The sequence below is a fragment of the Anopheles maculipalpis genome, chromosome 3RL (genome assembly GCF_943734695.1).
Source record: "Anopheles maculipalpis chromosome 3RL, idAnoMacuDA_375_x, whole genome shotgun sequence".
Lineage (NCBI taxonomy): Eukaryota > Metazoa > Arthropoda > Insecta > Diptera > Culicidae > Anopheles > Anopheles maculipalpis.
The window spans coordinates 63,597,396-63,622,090 of record NC_064872.1 but is presented as its reverse complement, the minus strand read 5'-3'; the positions used below and the strand labels follow the sequence as shown (position 1 = coordinate 63,622,090).

At 43.9% G+C, this 24,695-nt stretch overlaps 3 protein-coding genes across 3 annotated transcripts in view; 2 read left to right on the top strand and 1 right to left on the bottom strand.

Annotated features, from left to right (window-relative positions):
- LOC126563129 (coatomer subunit zeta-1) overlaps window positions 1-24,695 on the bottom strand; it is a 558,371-nt gene that overhangs the window by 208,993 nt on the left and 324,683 nt on the right. The gene's annotated exons all lie outside the window — the stretch shown is intronic.
- LOC126561377 (trafficking protein particle complex subunit 11) overlaps window positions 1-24,695 on the top strand; it is a 411,048-nt gene that overhangs the window by 113,847 nt on the left and 272,506 nt on the right. The gene's annotated exons all lie outside the window — the stretch shown is intronic.
- The window catches only part of LOC126561302 (uncharacterized), a 60,030-nt gene that overhangs the window by 29,789 nt on the left and 5,546 nt on the right, over window positions 1-24,695 (top strand). Inside the window, exon 3 of the mRNA XM_050217357.1 lies at window positions 11,538-13,629. Within this exon, the coding sequence (XP_050073314.1) occupies window positions 11,538-13,629 (2,092 nt within the window). The remainder of the gene's footprint in view (window positions 1-11,537; window positions 13,630-24,695) is intronic.

Here is a 24,695-nt window from a genome sequence, read left to right as displayed (position 1 = left end):
TAAAACATGTCACGAAATAAACTTTAAATGATCCAAGAAAATGAAAAACTGAAGTAAAAAAACGGAACGACTCTGCTAACAGCACATAGCACCCAACACTCATTAAGCAAACGCCGGTGCTCGAATGCAAATGGTATGTAAAAAGTTTATGCTCACACCCATCGAGCGAGGCAGAGAGAGAGAAAGAAAGTTGGCACGAATGGCTCAAACGCCACGGAAACGAAAGGTTTGACAAACAAAAAACCAAGTATCTAAAAAGAGATACAAAACATACACACACACACAGCATGTATCAAACGAGAAAACAAACAAACCATAATCATGCATGCAAACGGGGAGCTTCATGGGCCGTAAATGTGAACACACAACTGTGCACACCGCTTGCGGTCTTCGGCAGCATACAACCAAGGCAGCGTGTAAAAGGTTGTAAAAAATATGCATTGCTTGCGGGGGGGTTAAGAAAAAAAATCGGCGGTCGATTTAACATTTTGATATTCATTTTATGGTCAATTGTTCCCTGGCAGGCAATTGCGTTGGGTGGTTTGAAGAAATAGCTCAACATTCCGGGGAAAGGTGATTTTTTTTTACCTGAGATCGCTTATGCAACTGATGCTTCATGGTGCCTTTCGTCTATGTATTCATGTGGTTGAGTTCTAGGAAGTGAAAACTCATTAAGGGGTTCGCATTTGACGGTGTTTGTGGTAAAGGATTAATTTCTGTAAATTTTCATACTATAATATATTCCCTTTCATTTGCTATCATTAGCGATTTTATTCTTCAAATTATCGTACACCTTGCAATGAATTATTCTGAGAAAAAAATATGAAATTTTCATTTGATGTAGTTTGTTTCGTGCAAGTGTAAAATTTTCACGTTCATTGGAACAGAAAGTTATCATGAATTGAAAATTATGTAAAATGTTAACTGCAGTATCCTTCACGTATGTTACATTACTCATAAATAATCCCCTGAAAAGCTTTCTGATTTCAAAATGAACCATCACGATCACAAAAACCTGGCTGAAAATCGTGAAAGACAATGCTTCGTATGATGTTCTCCCAGTATTCCGAATGCCTCTAAAGAGCTATTTTTCTATTATTAAAATTTCTCGGCCATGGTCATTATGGCTAACAGATTGTAGAATCACTTTTTGGAAAACATTATTGCAGCTGCATTGTCTACAAAGCTTACGTTGAATGAAATAACGAATGACGAATGTGTTTGAATTATCTCGAAAATAAAATAAAGCTCAGGGGATAGGTTATGTGGAAACGAATTACTACTTGAATAGATCGTTTCTAAGGCAAATACATTTGGAATGTAGTTTTGTACGACATTCGAACCATTAGATTTTATCAGAAGGTAAAATGTTCAATCAGACTTTCCACGTACTGATAGCAAGTGGAGGGCAAGTGGATGATAAATAAAGGCTTTTGAAGCTTCAAACAGCTTTACGAAATTTCCTGAAGCACCCATAGTACTTAAGTATTCAGGGAAAGAAAAAAAAAAGGGAGATGATTTTCTAGTATTTTGATAGCCAGAAAAACTGCTGCTGTGCATGTTTGAGAACTTGCACGTCAATCGTTTATTAACAATATAATAACAGTAGAATAATACAACAAAATAGTTCTATGCAGAAATAAAACATCTTTAAAAACATAAATGGAAAAATCACTTAGACTCATCACACTTTTCGCAACGAATGTTCGAGCCAAAAAACAGTGCATATACTGATGTGAATGCCTTAAGCATGAGTCAATTAAAACAAGGAAACATTTGAAAGATTTCCGTAAGAACAAGTCCTGTTGATCCTTCGCTGTTTAGGAGTCAAGTATGCAGCGCAATGCCTTCAAACTGATGATAAAAGAGCAGCTAATATAATGGCTACAGTGAATTGGAATCGGCGATGATTTGGTGCATGCGGATATCGAAGAAGCGCTGAATGTATAGAAAATTTTTCTTACTAGTAAGCATTACCGAGCTAAGGAAAACAGAAACAGAAAACCCAAGAGACACGCATCAACACAACTCAAGACCGAAGTCCATGAGAGGAATAGTTACCAAGGATGGATACGATTTTCTTTCGCGTTTTATGACTGCATATTATGCTTCATTGGGAAAGCAACTTCATCTCCCGGGCCAGCAAATAACCGTGATCGGCGAATTGAACAGCTTCTCCGTTCAAAAACATATTCAAGGGCACATGGTTTGTTTCAGTTGAACTTTTTCGCTGTAAACTAGGGAATAGATATATCTAGCTTCCCCTATCGACGGCACCTTAACAACAATCGAAACGTTCCATTACGTTCCACGGATTTTTCTCTTCCCCAGGGGTAGCATCGAAACAAACATCGGAATATCTCGTTTCCGCAACACGAAGGACAATGAAATCAAAATCGCGTGAGAATTGCAAGGCGTGTGCCTTCCGGCCTTTTCTGCTCCCTTTTTTTTGTATTCAAGCTAGTGGACGGAATTTTTTCACATTTCCACTGTACCAAACCATGCCATCGAGTTACGTCAGAGAAACTCTCGATAGGGTTAGAATACACTTCTATTCTACTTACTACGTGGAGCGTAGCACGTTCCCGGTTGCAGTACGATCCGATAAGCGATACTGGGTGGAATTAGTTCATGAGTGGAACTCTTTTTTTCCCGTTCTTTGCATACTTCTCATCCTTCAGTTTGTTCTGATTTAAGGCGGAAAGAAAGAAAAATTCTCCTACAGGAGAGCAGGCATTTGTGCCGCCGGAAGAATATGACATTTCGTGTGGATGGTGTGGAAGTTAATATACCACTTCGTCATTGTGGTAGAACGGACCGAACGTTTGACGTGTTGGCACACAAAGAACGGCCGGGAAATGATTGATCGTATCAGTCTTATCAGTCGGGAAAATGGGAAAATTTGTGAAACATTCAACCAGGTAGTGTTTCCGCCGTATGGTACGAAATGACGACTTTCACCGAATGTATATCGATGAGAAAAGTGTCCTCGTTTAGGTTATAAAAAATAGAATGTGTGAAAAAAAGGATTATAATTTTTTTCGGAAATATGAATGTAAAATTTGAGTTTCAAGTAATGACTTGCTTTATGCCCAGGAGGAATTTTTCAAGTCTAAATTTCAAATCACGATAATGTTAGGTAAGATATTTCTTCTTTAATGATTATTGTTATCAACACAAATGTTGAAAACCCTCCTTACGCTCACGATCCCAGGCCTATAATTGCAGCTCCGTCACGTCAAAAGGGTCAATTGCCGTTTCCCCAACACGGAGCACGAAGCTTGCGAGGGTTACGATCGATGTGTCGATCGATGAAATGACATTTTCCGGTCTCACTCGTCCACTCTTTTGGGTGTGGGCAATCTTTTTAACACCACACCACAGAAACGATGCCATTTCCTTTCCACGCCTCGATGTCAGACTGCTGCCTGCCAATGAAGCATCTTTGCCCAACGAAAGGGCGTTTTACCGGCAGCTGATTCGATCCGATCGTGAGCTGTACGTCAATTTATCGTTGTGATGGGATTGCATACTTTCAGGCGTATAAGGCGTTTTGTGTCCAGCAGCTGAGTGAAGTGATGGAGCGTGTGCGTATTATTGGGGCGCTGCTAATGGCATCGTTGGTCGATAATTAGCGGAAAAGTGAAACGGACACCCCGCCCCCCTCCGCCCCTGTAATTGTGACGGCCTAATTGATAAAGCGAAGCCAATGACGTGACCAGGTTAGCGGCTAAGCGATGGAGACGCTTTCAGCAGAGTTTAGGCAGGTACGTGCCTTTCTGCCGTTCTGTGTCAGCCTAAGTAGGATGGAGTTAATTTCGGGAACGCATTCCAACAGAGTTAAGAGTGGAATGAAGATTTATGATGGACGGTATACGCTGCTTACGGAATTAGTAAACTCGACAATTAGTCCTTATTGAGAAGTTTTGGAGTTTCGCTTTTATGGCAGCTTCCTTCCTTTCCATACGCTACTATGTAACAACTGGTTTTTTTGCTCGGCAAACCTAAAGCATTTTATTATATAACATACACTATTTCACGAATCTGATAGCTATCCCATCGGAAATGTCACCGATTCGCTTTAAACGCGTGCATGAAAAAATGTAAAACTGTCCCCCGATTTCGTAACATCACTAATAGCTTTGCAAGCTTTGCTGTTTGTGAAAAGGCACGCACTAATATGCGCGATTTGATAATCGCAGATTGAACGGAGCGGAGAAATTATGCATCCTCAAGCATAAGATTCCGCACATCCGAAAGTTCCATAATATTAACGCCAAATCGGACCGTAATCGTAACCGGAACGATATCGGAAGAAGTATGCGAAGGTGCTAAAACATAAGCTCACGAAGCTTTTGCGGACATCTCACCAAAAAAGAAACAAAAATACGTCAATATGATTCCACCTTTACAAAAAAAAACATGTGCCACTTTGGACGGGATGATAAATATGCAAATTTTTCTCTTACCTCATCTCTATACTTCTTCGCAAAAATCAACATAAAAACATGTTGAGCATAAGGAGCGCGAAAGACAAAAACCATACAGCAAACGGCAGGCAAAATTCAAATGATTCGTGTTTCGATTTAAGTTTATTATTTTCGGGCAAAATTTTAACGCCCATCTTGAGGGGGGAAAAAACAACATCAACGCTTTATAGCGAGGACGAACAGGCGAACAGATTTTATGTGACGAATCGCCAATTGTGCGGGCGTTTGGCCCGTTTGCGATACATTTTTAAACACTCCACGACTTTCCGACACTTCCGGGATGCGTTCGATTTCCGGTTAAGTGCTCCTTTGAATGTCACGGTTTTCATTTGCTTATTTGGGTTGCCATTCCCTTTTGCCTACTCTTTTCCATAATCGATAGGACACTCTCCGGAGCCAAATCGTTCCGCTTTTATTTGGCGTTTGCTTATGTAATCTTCGGCGCCTCTTGTGTTTTGTTTTATGTGCGTAAGATGGTACTAATGAAAAGGTTAATACGGTTATCGTAAATTTGATTGGCGAACATTTCGTGCACAAAAGTTGGTCGTTTGGATTGCTTTCAATTTCAGATTTTATCACTGCAGGGAATGTGATTTGCTTTTTTCCTTATGCTTCGGAAGTGCTTTTGGAAGCTTTATTCACGTGTTTATTTTAATAGCTTTGAGAAGCGTGTGCTTTGTCGTTGCCCTTTTTGGCAATGTGATATAAGTGATAGGGAGGGTTGTTAAAGTTAAGAAAAATATAGATAAAATATGACTTCGATTGTTTGTAAGCGAGCGAAAGCAAATAGATATCTTGAGGTCTTGTAGTTCAGGCTACAGCTTTGAGACCCAAAAAGGATTCAAAGAGCATTATTTCATTTCTCAATCCAACTATCCTACTAACAACTATATCTTGCCCGATATATGGATCGACAAATCATCCTAACGTTTTCACGTTTCGTTGATTTTATAGCAGCTAAGGCCAACACATTCCGCAAGAGACTTGGATTGGAGATTATGCTGTATTATGAATTTTATCCATATGCAAAGAAGTTTGAAATAATTAAGGACATCCTAACGGTCCTTCTGAATTATTAAGGATTCAGGAATGACTGTCCAAGATAAATGGATTTGGTTGGGCAAACTCGTTTTATAAATCCTAAGCTTAGGTCCTACACGAAGTTCCAGTTGAGAAGAAAAAACATGTTATGTTTTATGATGTCCTTGCCCTACAAACTGCTCAGTTTGAGCCGTTGGAAAAAGTTTTTTCATTGCAATCGGTAGTTATTCTATTTCGTTGAGTCAGATCTCCCATTTTAATCAACACAAAGATGTGATGCATAGCTGAGCATGCTTGAAAAAACTTATTCTTGAAGTTCTCAATTTTGCACATTTCATTTGCTGTATAATGTGACGCTCACACAACATAATTCACTTGAACATTCAACACGCATATGTACAACGTATGACTTTTCAAAAATGAATCTTCTCCCCCTTTTCTTGCGTCCATCACCTGGCGTCAGCTTGTTGTTCAATTAAAATTTAAAAATTAAATAACAACAACCCATCTTTTGCCAAGTTTATCCCGCATGTCTAAAGTTTCAATACATATTTATGAACGAATGCAGCATCGCAAGGGTGTTTTAATCTTTTTTTTTTTGCTTCTCTACAACAAACCATCCCTCCTACCCCATCCCACACACCCGACAATGTTTTAGTTCATGAAAGTAAATTTTCATCAGCTGTTATATTCTTCGCTCGAAAACGAAAACTCTTCTTTCTTCGGCACATCCTAACCGTTCGTTCGACTTCGGTTTCTTGCACAACTTTATTCAAAGTGTTCCTTCGGGTGAAAAATGAATTAAAAAGCACATCATCCTCCTGCCCTCGTTCACGCGTGCCTTTCACCCGCTCATACATTAGTGAAGCATGAAATGACAAGTACAAAAAATAAAAACTCCCATATCCTTTGCCGCATTCGAGCAAAAATTTACATTTAATGAATTTCAACTTTTGCTGATCATATCTAGCGAGCACATGTGTATGCCTGCGTCGTTCCGCTAACACAGCTAAACACGGTTCTGGATCATGTTCATTTGATGGTGGTTTTGCATCCCGCTGTTAGCACTCTTCCTTTCCCGTCAAACTATTCCTCTAGCGCTCTGGCGTGAAACATATTTCTGCACCTTGACTGTTGCAATTTTAATTTGATTAACTTTTCTCCGATGAAAAGTTTAGCCCATCTTACGCGCTTCTTCCTCCACTATTTGGTGAAGAAATGTTGCGACGAGAATCGGCATCGGCAGTGAGGTGTGGATGCATGCTATCATTGGGCGAATGTTTCTTTCTGCTCCTTTTTTCCATTGCCATGGGAGGGAGATGAGTTAAAATAAACTCAACATGATCCATACGATGCCACTGTTGGGCCGTAATTTGTGTGGTCTTGTTTGCTGGTGTGTTGAGCGTCGGAAATGGGATGTTTTGCAGCAGTTTATGTGGATGGTGATCCTCGGTGCAACGTTACGTGGAGCAATTCTTGTAAAGGATTCACATTGAAAAGCATAAAAACAAATCTAATGATAAGATAATATATGAAAATTGATACTTAATACAAAAGGAGTTTTCTTGTTTTTAGACCTTTTTTGGAGATGTTTTTACTTTATTTTTTTTATAAGCATTGATTTTATCCATTAAGTTATCTATCTCTCTATCTATTTGGATTGAATCCAGATCTGAAGCAAGATCTGGATTAACATACAGAAAATGAGCCCCGATTATTTCACCTCTGAGTCTTGGATGGGCCTGTCTATCGCTAGATAGAAAAATAGGTACAAAATGCCTTTTTCTAGTAAGCTTACCACAGCTGTGCTGTTATAGAGCATTTTAGACCTGATCAGTGGTTCACTTTTTATTTCGAAATCCTCTTTGATAGTTTCCAACTAACTCTTCAACGAATGAGACGAGTCAAGCATGAACCGTAAGAGAAAATCTAATAGTGTAATAGGCTAATCTAATATCCTTATAATTACTTAAATCTACTCGATATCGTTTCTTTTATTTGGTCAATTTGTGTCCTCTGTTTGCATAACCCAGGATTCGTAGACGACGTAGAGGATTCGTAGAGAATTAGAACTGGTCGTATCAAGGATATATCGTGCATTTCGTAAGTTGTTAGGCTCTTCTGGACTGCAGGAGTTTAAATTTTGGGGAAACTAGTTGTACTTCTGTCCTGCCATCAAACGGGGTTTGGACCTCCGATGAAACTGGGGCTGGGAGGAAAGGACTTATAGGTCGCCTCCAATCAGTAGCAGGTTATCCTATGGGCAGAGGTGACGGCACCCGGGGCCTCGCCGATCATGGATGCCTCGTCGACCAGGGGGCCTCATCGAACAGGGTGGTGCCTAGTCGACTAAGAGGAGGGGCCCTCGTCAGCCAGGCCCCGTCAGAGCCTCATGAGTTAGGGAACCTCCTGTGAAAGGGAAGAAACCACCCCTCCAAACTCTTTTATCCGCCACTGCCATTGCAATGAACAGAAAATAAAACGTGAATCGCTACAAATACTCCACTCAATCGCAATACACTTTTTGAAGCCACTCTTTAATATTCATCCCATTCAAACATGCCCAACTTTCAACACTTTCAACATTCAACCACTATCATCACGAAACTTCACAGCGTCAATCGTAATAATTTCTCATTGCATCGTCTCGCTTCAATAAATCTCAATACGCCACTGGATCCTTCACCATCTCCTTTTTGACTTTTCGATCAACCTGCTCTTCAACTGGATCCAGCTTTTTCTTCCCAATTCGTGCCAAAAGGAAAATATTTTTTGCTCCTTTTTGCTGGACTTTGCTGCGGTAGATTGAATCCATACACCGTATCATAACTCCTTCGCCCGCACCGTACGCTGAAATTGAACCAATCCATATGGAAATAGGATCACACACCACTATCCGATCTTCGGAAACGAACCGTTTATGTTTGAGGTTTGTCTGTACGTTGTTGTGTGTGTGCAACACCTTCTTCTACTTCTTTTACTTGTACTGCTTTAAAGACAACATAGCACAGGGATGGGTATGTAACAGTAGAAACACAGCAGAAGCTAAATCGGACCAAGCGGAAAAGGTTAACTGGAACCAAACGGCCGGAACTTATGAGTGCTTCCGGTGCAAATAAGCGGAACCAAGTGAGGAATTTCGGGGTTGTGTGTGGGTTGTTTTTTCTCTTGAAGTTAAGCGCAAGGTTGAGTCTCATTTGAAACCGTTTATTGGTATTACGATCGCTTCTTTTCCTTCGCAACCTGTGCTTTACTTGTGCGCCTTTCTTATAAGGTTATTTTGTAAGGTATTTTTCTTCGTTTTTCACCGGAATTACGTGAGATGTAGGCTTCATGGTATGATTTTGCTCAGATGTAGCGTTTTTGGGAAAGGGAGAGATGAAATAGGGAAGTTTTGAAATAAAATTCGTTGAAGGAATTGTTTGTCTTTATTCATCACAACTATTGGTTATGAGAAATTTAATCTTTGAGGCACGAAATGAAATCCTTTTTTCTGAAAATCTTCGAAAATCCACTGAACCACCCTTAGTTCATTTATGCACTAACTAATGAAATACTAAACGATCATAAAAAATAACGACAGCACGCTTTAACCAGAACAAAACATACACGTTGAATTTCGGATGTGCCCTGGCACCCACGGAGGAAATCAACTGCTCATAAGTCCTTTGCCCAACTCTGTCCGCAAAGTACATGCCAAAGTCTGATTTAATAAGCTTCACCGAAACATACATATAGCAAAGTTCGCATGTCACGCTCAAAAACCACAACCACCACTCACAACGCTCAAAAAAGCGAAATCATGTCGCGTGCGTTGCGGTTGGCATTAAATGCAATAAATGTAGCGGATGTCACCGTGGCGCTTCTTCCTGCGTGTGCTTCTCAGCTCATAATTCCCGGTTGATTTTTCAGTGGGGATGGGTGGAGTGGAGCACGACAATACGGCGCAACGGCTGAGAACAACACTAAGGAACAGCGCCGGCGGATTCTGGCAGTGAATGCCGGGTACGGGTGGGTCGTAAAATCATGTGTAAATACTCTCATAAAGCTCCACCAAGATTATCGCCATAATCCGCAGTGCCGGAGCAGGCATTCGCACACGCACACACACACGCACAAATAACGCGGAACTCGCGATGCCGTAAATCGGAAATTCCATTTCGTAGGGCTTCGCGCCCACCGAACGTAACGCGTATATTCCTTTGGGCGGAAAATTGAAAACTGTCCTCGTTTGTTGGTATGGCTGCACCGGAAGATGGAGAAGATGGAACAGAAGGCTGGGAAGGGAGTGAGAAAATGAGAAAATCAAACATGACACTTTCCGGGGGGTGCTGGTGGTGTTGAAATCGATACTATTTAGATTTACTTTGCCGCAAAGGACAAACTCCTAGCTCCACTGTTCTACCTTTGGGTGGAGAAATGATCGCTCCATTGTTCTGCACTCTCCAGCTTCCTCTCGCCTTAGCAACCGAAGCATAACGTTGCTAACTTACGCAAATTGCTTTGTTTTACGTGAAATCGCTATCAGTTTTAAACCTAGAGCGGGCAGTAGCAACAGCCCAGCAGCGCCGTACCGCCGTGTTCATTTACTGAAGCAATCTAATGCAAAAAAGGAACCGTACCAATTTTCTCCTCCCCTCCAAATCTGCCCAAAAAGGGCACGGAGAATCCATATTGGTGGGAGTTTTCGAACCACATTTTACGACGAGATTCAGTTCGTAAAGTTTGATGTGGTAGCCCGGACGGCGGATCAATGTTCCGAAGAATCGATGCAAATTCTCATTGCCCGCAAGTCACACGAGCCGTACTGTTTTACCAAGAGTTTCCTGACGCAGGTTCTAACCCCCTCCTCACCACCTGAAGCCCCGGTGTAGTCTGATGGTGGGTGGTACGCAGCATAGGAGGGAAAACCACAAAAATCGTCTTTTGTCGTGGGTCATAACCGCGTGGATGGTATAGTACGTGCCGCGTTGGAGACACTTTGACAACCGTTTGGGTGTGATTTGATCCTCCGTAAAACCCGATCCTGGCGACTTAAGAATTCTGGCTTTTTGAGGTTATGTGGCTAACAAAATCGAAATGAACACTCTAACCAGCATCGTGACTTCTTGGCAACAAAAATCATCACCGTCCGTACGGAAGCACGCAGTGGGAAGCGCTTTCCCACACTCAACCCGACATTGCCTTATTGAAGTTGAGCAAACCCGTAGTTTAGACTTTAGACCCGAGGAGCAAACAAATATCACCTTCCCACTTGCTTTCACCAGTCTTGTGCGTCAAGCGATTGGTGTGAGATCCCGACCAGTCGTCAGGCCTGATGTGCATAACGAAAAGCTTCAGTTTTTTCCGAACTTTTCACGCTCACGCAAAGGATCAGTGCAGATTTTTACCGAACCACGGGTAACCGGGCTATACGTGACCGGAAGCCGCCGCTTGCTTGTGGTGAAAGAATAAAGAACCCGGGAAATTGAATGTGCGAAGGCGTAACGTTTTGTGAGAAAATCCTCAGGCGCTCGGGGGGAGGATCGCTTCGGTAGTCGATTGCTGCACGAAGGAATTTGATTTCGTTTTGTCGAAGAAAAAAGGGGTGGAAATTGAGAAATTTGCACATGCATTGATCCGGGTTTCTTATGTTTGTTTGTTACTAGTTCTTTAGACACACATATGGAAAGTGTTCTCACTCGATTCTAGATGAAGTAGAAAGCTTAGGCAATGGTTGAACTTTTATGTTTGTAAGAAAAAGTTACTTGCTAGATGCTGGCCATCCAAAGGCTTTTTGGATAGTTAGTCACAGCAGCGAAACGATCCAGATAGGATTATATCCCTCGTCCTACGGTGGTTTTGTGTTTGAGATTTATACATTTATTTGTGTAAAGGTTTAAAGTATCTTCATATAACAGAAGAGAAATTCCATCACATTCAGTCTCATTGAGTCAAACATAGAATTAAACTATTCAACGTCACCAATAACAACACTATTCTCCTTTTCTTCTCGCTACTTCACAGATTCCGAAGCCCACCCCAGACAAAAGCAAAAAAACATGGGGCCAGCGCCTTAAGCTTAGCAAGTCAACTCCCACTGCAGAAGACAAGCAGAACGGTTCACACAACGGAACTGCAAGCGCCGGTTCTGCCCTGGTACCGTACGGTACCCGTGGCTATGACCCATCGCTAGACTTCAGCAGCAACGGTCCCGCATCGCTCTCGAACGGAACCAACGCGTCCGCACACGCCAATGTGCATCAGCTGGTCACGATGAAGTACGCGGAAACATGGGTGTACGGGACGATGCGTGGAATGCCACCATCCTTGGCAATGTCACCCCACCATCCACATCATCCCCACCTGTCGGCAATGTACTGCCCTCCACCCCCACCACCGGAAGTGGCCGTACTGATTTGCTGCTGTCCGGAGTATCTATCCGGAACGAAGCGAGAAATAAAAAAGGCGAGCGTATGCAAAAAGTGTAAGGGATCTCGGCTGCCGCTAGCTCCGATCGGTGGCACGGTGCGGCTCACATCCGGTGCCACCTATCTTGCACCTCCACCGATCCGCTCCAGTGCTGGCACGGTAAAGCTAGCGACAACTTACGGCAAAAAGGCTCGCCCAACGATTCTGGGGAATGGTAACCCGGATCCGTATGACTTTATGCGTCGCTCGCGGTTAACGCAACCAACGGAGAATAGTGCTGGTGGCGGTGGAAGTTCAAAGTCGGTCAAGAGTAGTCTGAAGGAAAAGCTTAGAGGCCGTGCGAAAAGTACAAGTCCTTCGCGTGGACGTAGTGGGAGCAACGCTGGAGGAAAGCGAGGATCGGCGGCAAGATCTCCGTCACCGTCACTCAGCAAGAATGGATCACGCGTTGGAGGCCGCACTAGCGGCAAGATGGAGCAATCGTTTCAGGATTGCTGGGTTGGTGAGCCGGAACGTGATGCAGAGTTGCTGGATGAGGGACATCCGCCAACAACGAACCCCAGCCAAAACCGCAAATCCATCCTGCGGTGTGACGTGAATCCGTATGATCTGATCTCGTTGAGTGGTCTCGGAGGTGGTGCGGGAGGTGGTATGCTCAACGAGTTCTCGCCCGACGGTGACGAGTTTGATCTGCACTCGCAAAAGTACGAAAACATCCTCGACACACTGTACGCCAACCGGTACAATCCACCGGCCAACAGTATCGCGGCAATCAATGGCCAAAGAATCAAGCTGTTCGATGACTCGGGCACCAGCGTGTCCGGTGCACCCGTGTACGACGATGTCGATGAGTTTGTGTACGATCCGGTTGAGATACCGTCGGTAGAGATGGAAGCGAACGGTACCGAGCAGCCTACACCGGTGCTGGCCGGTACACCCGAACGACCACCACGGTCGAAAAAGCAGGATGTGGTAACCAAAGAAGACGACAGCCGATCCCTTCCGTCGTCACCGATCTCAACTGATCCGGCGGTGGCGCAAAGTGCAATAAAATCGATCCTCAAACGACCGTCCTCAATGCCATCGGGGACGTCCACGTCGCTGACGGTGGAAAAGGATTCGAGTGCACCGGGGTATGATACGATCCGGCTAAATCACACGCTCGTGCAACGTCTGGCAAAACTCACCACCAACGGAAGCGTTACGGAGGAGGGAACCACGTTCGGGAAGAATGGTACTATCAGTGCGCGGAACAGTACGGACAAGAGAAACTCTGGCTCACAGTTCTACTTGCCAACACCGTTCCCTATGGTGGCGATCACTACTGCCGACAGTTCACCGGACTCGGCCCAATCAACAACATCGGCCAGTGGACGAAAGAAGGTTCATTTCTTGGTTGAGAATGAAATCATTCACGATGACGATCGACTGTTCGCTCAGATGCTTTTTACGGAGGTAGCTCCAGCGCTAGAATCTGCCGCAGAAATCTTAAATGGTGTGGCGAAGGAAGAATCCGAAACGAAACCTTCACCCACGAACAGTACTGAGCTGAAAACATTCGGCAAAAAGGAATCAACGCCACCAAGCGGTGTGTCTACACTGGAGGAGACTGAAGAACCTGCTAAAGTGATACTGTTGCCAGCACCATTACCGATTGCAACGAAGGCATCAAATGGCACTAATGAGGGTAAGTCCGTCTAAGAAGAAGCGTTATAAGCAACTGAGATTTCATTTTATTTCGAGCGAAGCAGAAGCTCATTCTAAGATTCTTAGCTGCAAATAATTATTTGCAATAAAATCACCTGACTGAGCAATTCCGAAATTTAACCGTAGAGCTTGGGGAAGTAAGTGCTGAAGAGAAGCTTAACGTCAATATTCCAATCAGCTTTATAGAGCCATAAATGACTTTCCCGTCTAGGAAATGCTCTGTTTATTCTTTGTAAAACTTCTGATCGATTCTGATTCTGTAAATAAAGCAGTATATCTTCACCTATCGCTCACCATACCAAAACCTTACTATTTCCAACGATCCAATATTTACCAACAGTTGAAGAAAGTTCCAGTCAACCGTAGGGAAGCAAAAAAAATCCGACACCTTAGATAGTTAGACAGCTTTTCGATTCCTTTCAAACACAAACACACCGTACATCGTTATCGTTCGAAATTACCACACTCAATTTCCATCCTGTCGTACGGAATTTAGGCCAAAGAGATTGAATAAACCATCCATTCGGAAATCCGATCAAGGGCTCCTTTCGCCTAGGCCGATCAGAAGTATGACTAATTGGATAATTTACACCTATGACACTCTTTTAAGTATGTGCGATGGGAAGCAAAACGAGTGCTTATTCTCGTCCTTTGGCGTCAATGTCGGTTTGGTTTCGAGGTTGATTGAATGATTGGCAATTAGTGTCTGTTAGAGTGGTGCTGAATGTCAGACGATAGTATTCGGTACGATTTTGTTCGGCTTGTCCGTTGTTGTGATGTGCTGGGTTCAGGATTTAGATTTGTGTTGGGTTCGACTTGGGGATTCCTCGATGCAGATTGATGTTTACACAACATAAGTAAACCCACTCGATTTGGCAAATATATTTAAAAACGTTGAATGTTCTCACAATTTGCAAGAAATTTACTTTTACTGCAGAATTTTCGGGTATTTTAAAGTGAGTCTAATTTAAAGCGCATTGTTGACGTTTTAGAACGAGACTTGCAACGTTTTTTGTTCAGAGTCTGAGAAACTCCATTTGAATAACATTCAATTCCATAACTCAATTGCTTTTAATCACATTGATAGCCGTTAAATTAAGCATTGAAAAGCTTTTGCATATTCAAATGCTTCTTCGTAGATTAAAATAATTCACATCTAAGCTAACGGGCGCGGAAAACGAGGCAAGAACCGATCGATGCGTTCCGTAAGCCGTAGCCTTTTTACGACCAGCAGCAACCACCACCACAATGGTTGCCATGTTTCTTCCGGCATGGTGAGTACTTGGCGCTACCCCCAAACGCCCAACCCCGGTACGAGGGAAGGTCCGTCGAAACGGAACGATCGGTTCACAAATTCATTAATTCGTGCTGTTGGAGATTCGCTCTTCTGCCACACATCCACGCGTTGGCAACCTGGTACGATCGGCAACACCACCCGGTACTGCGCCGGTAGCAAAATTGATTCGACATAAAATAAATGTCGCCCCATTATGCTTGTCATTTTTCCCGCACATGTTCCGTTCGGCCAAAATATTTGCATTGTCCCACGGTGTGGTGCGCAAAAGATGTGCAGTGTCGTTTCGGACGGTCGGTACCTGGATGCGGTTCTTCAACGCGACAAAACGAGCATTGGCAGCGTACGGACGCCAGGGCGAACGCACCGATGCGAGGGCATGGACATGGGACACGACCAACCTGACCAACCAACCTCGCCGGACGATTGATGTTATAGTCCGCTGAACTTGATGGCCGCTAATTATATAGAATTAGAGTTTATGCTAATCCAGCGCCGACATGGATCCGCTTCGGGCGTTCCCATTATTCGGGCGCACGGTATGGACAGGCGTGTGTTTGTGTGCCGGTGCGTGTGCGTTAGCGGCGACGTTGGTCACCGGGTAAGCGCCATATCGTTCCCGAAGCTGTACACAGCTGTACCCCGTGGAGTATGCTTGAACAAGATGGTGCGATTAATCGCTGCAGTGGTTTTGGTGCTATTTTGTGCCAAATCGATGCACTCGATCGATTTTCGGTTTGGGTGCATGTGTCTAAACGCGTGCCCATGCTAGGGATGTGTGCCGGTGTGCGCTTTTAGGGGAAGTAGTTGTTTTTTTGGAATTGAAATTGAATACTCAATCGGAGGAGTTGACTGAATTGATACCTTCATAAACACGTTTTGGGTTAAATAGCACAGTCGTTCAGAAGGAAAAAAAATTTAATGATTAAAACAAGAGATGTATTTGTTTGGAGACATGGAAAACAATATTGAAGTATTCTTCTTTTTGGCTTTTTCGACCATCTAAAGGTCACGCGAGCAATCGAATGGCGTATACTAGACTTGCCGATAACCACGTAGTTGGATTGTCAAGTTCTCACTGCAGCGGGACGGTCTGGATGGGATTTGAACCCCAGCCTGCCGTTCGAAGACCGGCGCCGTTTACCCCTATGCCACCGGGACGCCCTTAAGTAAACTTAGTTAACATTGTACTTGAGTTAGAGTTCGAATAACGTATAAAATTGTAGGCCAAAAGTCTACTCCCGCTCACAAGTGATATTCCGATTCCAATCAGGCGTCTTACAAGAAAAGGGCATTAGAACGTTGCGTAGTCTTCCTTTTGTACTATTAAAATTTCCATATGCTACATGTGTTGCTTCTCAAGCGCAACACAAAAACAATCAAAAACAGCATGAAAAAATGTAATCCGTTTGACTTACCCCTGCGTACAACAAACACAAAAAAAAATCATAATCCCAAAATGGCTATCTTCAGCAGCAAAATCTGGAAGCTGCTACTCTGCACACAGCAAAAGCACAACTGACAGCACCGGTCCGATAAGCCATTGATCCTTGTTACGATAAATCCTTGACCTTTTTCCCCATGAGTTTCACTTCCCTCTCCCCCCCCCCCCCTCCTCCCCAAGGCGTACCAAAAGAAGTCAGCAATCATTCGCTAGCAAAAATCTTCCGTAGCGAACTTAACTCCCTAACCTTGCTCGTTTAAAAGCTCAACCAGATCGAGCGAAAGCCTGCCCAGGGGAAGGAACTCTTTGGGGAACGGAAGGAGGGAGGGGGGGAGGAAAGATTGGAAATTTTGCCTATCGCACGCTAGTACCTAGTGCAGAAGCTGTTGGAAAAGCTGCTGAACCGCTTGAAAGTCGGTGAGGAATGAAAAATTTGTCGAAATTATTTGCACCGCAACATACGACGGGTACAAAAACCTTTGCTGTGCTCAGCCATCCCTTGCCTTGGTTTGTTGTTTGATGGCGGGTACAGTGTGTTCCGGGATTTTTAGAGCTACCATTTTATACTTTTACTTGGCTCTTGCTCTTTTCTGGCCAAAGTAAAGCAGGAGGCTTTTCGGTGGAACTTGGGAAAAGTGAAATTATGGCAAATATTTTACGTCGACCCCGTCTCGGTTTGCTCAGAGCATCCTCACCTGATGGCAAAATGCCCTTGGGAGTTGGCTGTTTCCTGGCTGGGATTTTGAGGGCCTGATCTTGGGGGGCGAAACGAGATTTTTGCCAGGTTTTTGAAGCATTCACATAAATCACGGGAAGGCAAAAGAAATAAAATAACACGATTGGGACACATCCCCGTCCCAATGTCCTGTTGCGTGTGTGTTTGTGTGTGCGACATTGTAGTTGGAAAGTTACAAGTAGCAGAAAAAAAGGGACATAACACAACGAGCATCTCGTTTCTTGAGATCCGTTTTCTCGCCTGAACGGTTGTGTAATGCCAAATGTGTTCGATAGATCGAATTGGTGCGATTTGGGTACACCGGAGCAAATCCCTTGCAACTATGAAACAAGTTACGATAAACCTCCATCGTCGTCTGTTGTCCCATGAGTTGAGTCTTGTTATCTGAAGGGAACGAAAAATCTCCCCCGAGATGGCAGGGAAGAACTATCGAAAGGGGTTCTGATTTATGCGAAACCCGTACCCCGGATTCGGATTGGGGTGATCGGAAGTGCCGCTGCTGCTGCTGCTGCTAGTACGAGTATTTACATATGAGCTTTGATTACGATTCGTTCCCCGGGTGTGGGAACGTATCCGTGCCCGTGAACTTTTGTACCGTGAACGCACATGTGCAAGAGCGTCCCTTAACGACGATACAAACTGCGACGATTTTGCCCGATGAAGGCACCCGGCACCCGATGTCCCGGATGACAATCCCATGTCGGAGATAATCTCACAACGAGCGGAAACGAATGTGAAGGCGTACCTTTGAGCTTTTCGTTTGCTGGTGAAGATAACGATAAGAAATTCGACAAACAAACGTTTGTCTTCGGAACGACCTTAGCGAAACGGTGCTGGTTGGTACCCGATTATTGTTCGCGTTGTCACCAAGGAAGCAGCAGGAGCGGGGAATAAAATTCGTGGGACGGCGACTGCACCTTATGCTTGCTGTAAGGCCGGAAACGCTTGGTTCGTGCTTTTCATCATTGCAACAAGCTCGACGGATTGTTTTCTCCGGGTATTGCGGTACCGGTTTGCGGAAGACTGGTATAGCGGTGTGAAAATTGAAGGGAAGGAAAAAGTTATTCCTCGAATCTGTAAGACACGCATCCGCAGCAGTTGCAAGAGAAAAGAGCTGCAAATAGATTGTACTGCACTGAACCTGGAATACAGTGGGGACGACTCGTACTTTATCACGATGCAATTTTCCATGCAACAATTGTGGTGGATTACGGAAAAAGGCGAGAGGACGGGAGAGGCAGGGAAGTGAAGCTGTAAAGGAAGCTGAACTGGATGCTGTGTTACATTGTTACTGGTGTGGCTGTTTTGTAGAGCTATGTCATGATATTAGAGTTTTAAAACAGAACCAATTTTCAAATAAAGCAATTTAATTTACAGATTTGTTACAAAATCAAATAAACTATTCCTTCTTTCTACTAGCTTAGTGACCTAGTAGCTCACGTCCACCATTCATTGGCTCAGACGACTTATGTGTGCCACTATGTGTGTGCCACATAATTTATATCAGCAATAACGGAATATAGGGGTCTGGTCCGGTGAAAGAACCGCCATCGAAAGGACTTCACAAGGCAAGACTGCGGTTGAAATCCTACCCAAAGCGTTCTTCTGTAGTGAGGAATGAATATCCTGATTGACGTGGTATCAACAAATCTAGTAAGCCATTAGATGGCCGTCGTGAGACGGTTCCCAAACAAAAGTTCTCAGTTTAAAATACAACATTAACTATCGGAAACCTTACAGAGCAACTTCAATAAGTTTTAATACATTTTCCATATTGGTAGTGTGATATCTCAGCGGATAACCTAACGCAATGTACTGAACACGGTAATCCTGTACGCACAACTTTATTGGTTGCGACTTAACTCATTCGCGGTTTTCATCAGACTGACCCACTCCACTCGGTCACAAATAAATTTCATAATTCCCTCTCTTCTCTCACTCTCTCCTTATCTCTTCATTCCCTCTCTGTTCCCCCTTAACGTGGTCCGGCGAACAGCCGCAACTCGCTTGCCTCGCTTCTCTGGTCCGTCCGACCACACAAGCCGCCCGCTTGCATTCTACGGTGGGTTTCGCGGAATTCTGGCCGGTGTCGATGAGATCGAACAACAATTGCGGGTGCCGCCGTTCCAGACAATTGTCGCCAAAACAGATGCCACTCGGACAGCCTTCCGTTCGCTCCTCACCCCGCACCTCTCTCTCCTTCCTCAGCCCGCCATTCTCGCCCGTTCCTTAGACCGCGCATCTCGCTCGTTCCATCGAAATGGAACATCCTCCCGGCCAGGTTGATGCTACGGATCTATAACTGGAAGAAGAGCTAATTTATGAACAGGACGTTTAAACTCACCACTCCTTGTCTTCACATCCACTACCCGGATCAATCCGTCCTCGCCCGGGAACACCCTTGCAATGCGTCCCAGCTTCCACAATTGCGGGGGCGTATTATCCTCCTTTATTAGAACCAATGCTCCCTCCTTTACGTTGTCCTTTATTTTGGTCCACTTGTATCTAGTTTGCAGTTCGCACAAATACTCCCTTTGCCATCTATTCCAGAATTGCTGCCGCAGTTGTTGGATTCTCTGCCATTTATTCAAGCGACCTTCAGGCATATCTAAATAGGATGGTTCTGCAACTCCAATCAAGGGACGATCAATTGTAAAATGAGCTGGAGTAAGGCATTCCAAATCGTTAGGATCATTTGAGTGAGCATACAATGGCCTTGAGTTTAAGATGGCTTCAATTTGGCATAGAAGCGTGCTAAAATCAGTTATTGTTAGAGATGCAGATTTATAAATCTTCTTCAGTACACTCTTAACACTCTTGACCCCTGCCTCCCAGATTCCTCCAAAGTGAGGGGCACCAGGGGGTATCATTTTCCATACGATCTCCTTTTCTTGGCAATACTGGAAAATGCCTTGGCCTGTCGCCTCCTTCCTAAACATCTCATACAGCTCTCGTAGTTCATTTTTTGCTCCGACAAAATTTGTCGCATTATCACTGAAGATTTCTTCAGGTATTCCTCTTCTTGATACAAATCGTCTCAAAGCTGAGAGAAAGGCACCAGTTGATAAGTCCTCCACTGCTTCCAAATGGATCGCCTTAGTCACCATACACACGAATACACATATGTATCCCTTTATTGCCGCAACACGACGTATACCGGATTTCAGCATAATTGGCCCAGCAAAGTCAAGCCCAACTCGTTGAAAGGTAGGAGCAGCTGTTACACGGTAGCTAGGAAAATCACCCATCTGTTGTTCCAAAGTAGTTGGCTTGCTTCGGAAACAGGTAATGCATTTATGCAGAACCATTCGAACCGTTGATCGCGCATTGACAACCCAAAATTGCTGACGAAGAATCGCAATCACTCCAGATGGCCCGACGTGCAAATTTTCACGATGAATTGTTGCAATTAAACGATGTGTAATCACATTTCGATTTGGAAGAAGAAGTTGATGCTTGTTTCCAAAAGCCAGATTTGCATGTCTTATACGACCTCCTACCCGCAGTAACTCACCATCCAAAAAAAGGTTAAGGTCTTGATAACGTTGCAACGGTTTGCTATTTTTTACGGCCGAAACTACTTCCGGTAGATCCTGATGCTGAATTGCTCTAATGATCCAACGCATCGATTCTCGCAATTCGGGAATAGTAGGGTTTGGATCATTAATGCGTTCGCCCTTGCGACGCTTTGTGTTTTGTTTGAACCGCACGATGTAGGCAAGTATTCTTTGTGTCTTTCTAAAGGATTCATATTTCTCCAAAATTGGGAGAACTTTCAGCGGTACGATAACATTGCAGATAACCTCGTTGCGCAATTCCGGAATTTCATCATCATTTAGTTCATCGATGCAAACATTTGGTATCTCACAAGTACGTAAAAACTCCGGACCATTCCACCACATCTCATTTGAAACCAGTAGCGACGCCGATTGACCCCTTGATATAACATCCGCAGGGTTTTGATGTGTCCGAACATAACGCCAAATGAACGCTCGGTTCTCGTTGATCTCGGCTACACGATTTCGTACAAAAACATTCAGGCACTCTATCGGCTTTTTCAACCATGCCAGAACTATTTGGCTATCCGACCACAAGTTAATCGTTTCGAAATTAAAATCCTTTAATGCTTCCAGTACCTTTTTCACTAGACGACAAAGCAATGAAGCTGCAAGCAGTTCCATTCTAGGAATTGTCACGTTCGATAAAGGGGCAACCCGAGATTTGCTGATCACTAATCTCAATTGCGCTTCACCATTCCTCTCTATTGATCTTATATAGACGCAGGCTCCATATGCCTTCAAAGAAACATCCGCAAATCCATGGATCTCTAATGAAACTGCATTTGTACTTACTACATGTCGAGGAATTCGAACTTGATTTTCTGTTGGCAATGCTTCCAAAAAATTATCCCATTCTTCTATCAACGGCTCAGAAATTTGATCATCCCAGTCCAACCTTGCTAACCATAGCTTTTGCATCAAAATCTTTGCCAACACAACCACTGGAGAAATAAGCCCCAATGGGTCAAATATTTTTGCAATGGCAGACAGAACCTCTCGTTTGGTAGGTGTTCTGCCCTTAGACGGTACCTTTGTCAAAAATATAAATTCATCATTCATCGGATTCCACATCAAACCTAACGTTTTGATGATTTCGTTAGCTTCACAATCGCCGATTTTTGTTAGAGCATCCCGATCTTCAAATGGTATCGATTCCAAAAGCCTTTCATCATTCGCTGACCATTTATGAAGTGTCATACCCGCCTTTCTAAACACCTCAATGAGTTGCACTTGTGCAGCATGGACAGTCTCGATATCATTTGCCCCAAACAATCCATCGTCGACATAAAAATTCTCTTCAATAATGCGACTGGCTAAGGGAAAACCTTCTCGTTCATCTCTCGCTAGCTGCAACAACGTTCGCGTTGCTAGAAAAGGTGCTGCTGCCGTTCCGTAGGTCACCGTGGTAAGCTCAAGCACACGCAGTTGTTCATTCGGCGAAGCTCTCCAGAATACTCGTTGTAGCGGGCTGTCGCAGGGATCCACCTTTATCTTAGGGCCGGTCATCATAACGTCGTTCAAAGACAAGCCGTTTACCTTCGCCGAAGCATCGAACACCACACGGCACTTGGTAGTGTTCTTGGCCGGGTTCAATACAGCATGATGCGGCAGATACCACCTTTTCACGGAGCCATCGTCCTCACTTTCATCAACCACTCTACAATGCCCTAACTCCTCGTATTCACTCATAAACGCTTGATATTGTTCACGTAACGATGGATTTTTCAACAGTTTTGTTTCCAACAAATAAAACCTACGCAGCGCTACACTTCGCGAACAACACAATTGGCTTATCGATTCCCTTAAAGGCAACTGCACAACATACCTGCCACTGGATTCACGATAATGTGTCTTCACAAAATGTTCTTCACATATCTCGTCTTCCACCTTCACGGAACGCTCACTTGTCACATCTTCAACTTCCCAAAACCTTTGCACTATTGTTTCCAAATTTTCTTTTGTCACAACATTTGTGTACACCTCACGCTCTTTGTGTATTTCCGCAACACGTCCACCTATCACCCATCCGAAATGAGTGTCCGTCATCATGGGAAGTGTTTTTGCCAATTTCACTGAACCAGATGCCATTATTTCCGAAAGACAATCCATTCCCAATAAAATGTCTACACAACTTGGATTGTTGAAATATGGATCGGCCAACATCGATTTATCAGGCAAATTCCACTTCGACGTATCGAAATACACAGAGGGTATTCTACCTGTTATTTCACGATACACAAAACATGTCACGTCCATAGCAAAATCACTACACCGAGATTTCACTGTAAAAGTACACTTTTTCTTCACCGAAGATTCAACGTTGCCAATCCCCTTAACCGGTACGTTCACGTTTACCAAATTTACGCCTAATTTCGTTGCAAGCGCTTCAGTCACACAACTGATTTGCGATCCACTGTCCAACATCGCACGACACAACAACACCTCTTTGTTTGGTAATTCCGCGTAAAGCAAGACGGTTTGCAAGAGAACAATACTTCCCGCCGCATCGGTATTGTTCACATGCTGGCTCGCGCTCACTTGTTCGGGTTCCCTTGAAACCGGTTCTGGACCGTTGTCCCAATGCAATACCGTGTTGTGTGGTCTGTGGCACCTGTTACATTTCAAATGCGATTTGCAACGATTTCGCCAATGTCCCGGTTTTAGGCAAATTAAGCAAAGACGCTTCGATCTAATAAAACTTTCCCGATCCTTTCCATGCAGTCGCATCAGCTCAGAGCACTTGAACGTTTCATGGGCACCCTTACACAATTCACACACAACTACACTGCACACGGTTGTAGCTGCATTCGATCTCATAGGCGTAACACCACTTGAGCTGGGCCCTTTCGAAACAAAACGTCCCCTTTGCCCCGCTGCAACATTTCCTTGGCACCTTTCTAGAACCGACACTCTTTCTTTTAGGAAGCACAAGGTTTTTTCATAACAAGGAAGTTCGTTTCTAGGGACACTCGCTTCCCATAGTTTCTTTGTTTCAATATCTAACGCATTCGCTATCAAATGTATCACCATCGCACACGACAGACCAGTAAAGTTTTCACCTAAATACTTTAGATTTTCCACGTGACTTTCAACCGATTCAACCAAACCGCGCAAACCTACATAACTTTCCTCATTCACTTTTTTCAAATTCAAAAGTCCACTAATATGTAAGTCTACCATACGCCGTTTGTTATCATAACGTTCGGATAACAGTTGCCACGCACGTTCATAATTACCGTCGTTTATTGTTTTCTCATCTATTACCTTGGCAGCCTCACCACTCAAGGCCTTTTCAAGATGATACAACTTGATACGCGAATCTTCACTACTTTTGTCAACAATATCTTTGAATATTGTTTTAAACCGCGCCCACTCCTCATACTTGCCACTGAACGAAGGTATTGGCCGAGGAAGCGGAGCATTCACAATCACTGACGAAACGCTAGGAGCAGGTATCAATGCTTTTGGTGAAATGGACTGTGCCGCAAGGGCTTCAGATGCACTTTCTATTTCCATCATCACCTCCTCATGCAATTTCACTGTCTCCTTAAACTTGTCGTCATGCACTTCACTTTCGTCATGTTTTATGATCTCACCATAATGTTTGTTGTGTTCTTCTAAAGCACTATCTGCCTTCTTCCCGAACACTTTGCACTGTACCGCGGTCAGCGCCTTTCCCTCTTCCTTCGCCTGCACAATGTTGTCCCTTATGCGAATCAATTCGCCATACGCAAGGTCACGCATGTGCACATGCGGCCTTACAGCAACAATTACATCCACCCAACCGGGTTGTGGCGCCGGCTTTACGGTTGGAGTGCGAGACGTCCGAGGCGTTCGAGTCATGATGATGCGATTTTTACCGATATCCAAAGCACAAAGGGTCAATATCCGAAGTTCGAAGGACCAATGTGATATCTCAGCGGATAACCTAACGCAATGTACTGAACACGGTAATCCTGTACGCACAACTTTATTGGTTGCGACTTAACTCATTCGCGGTTTTCATCAGACT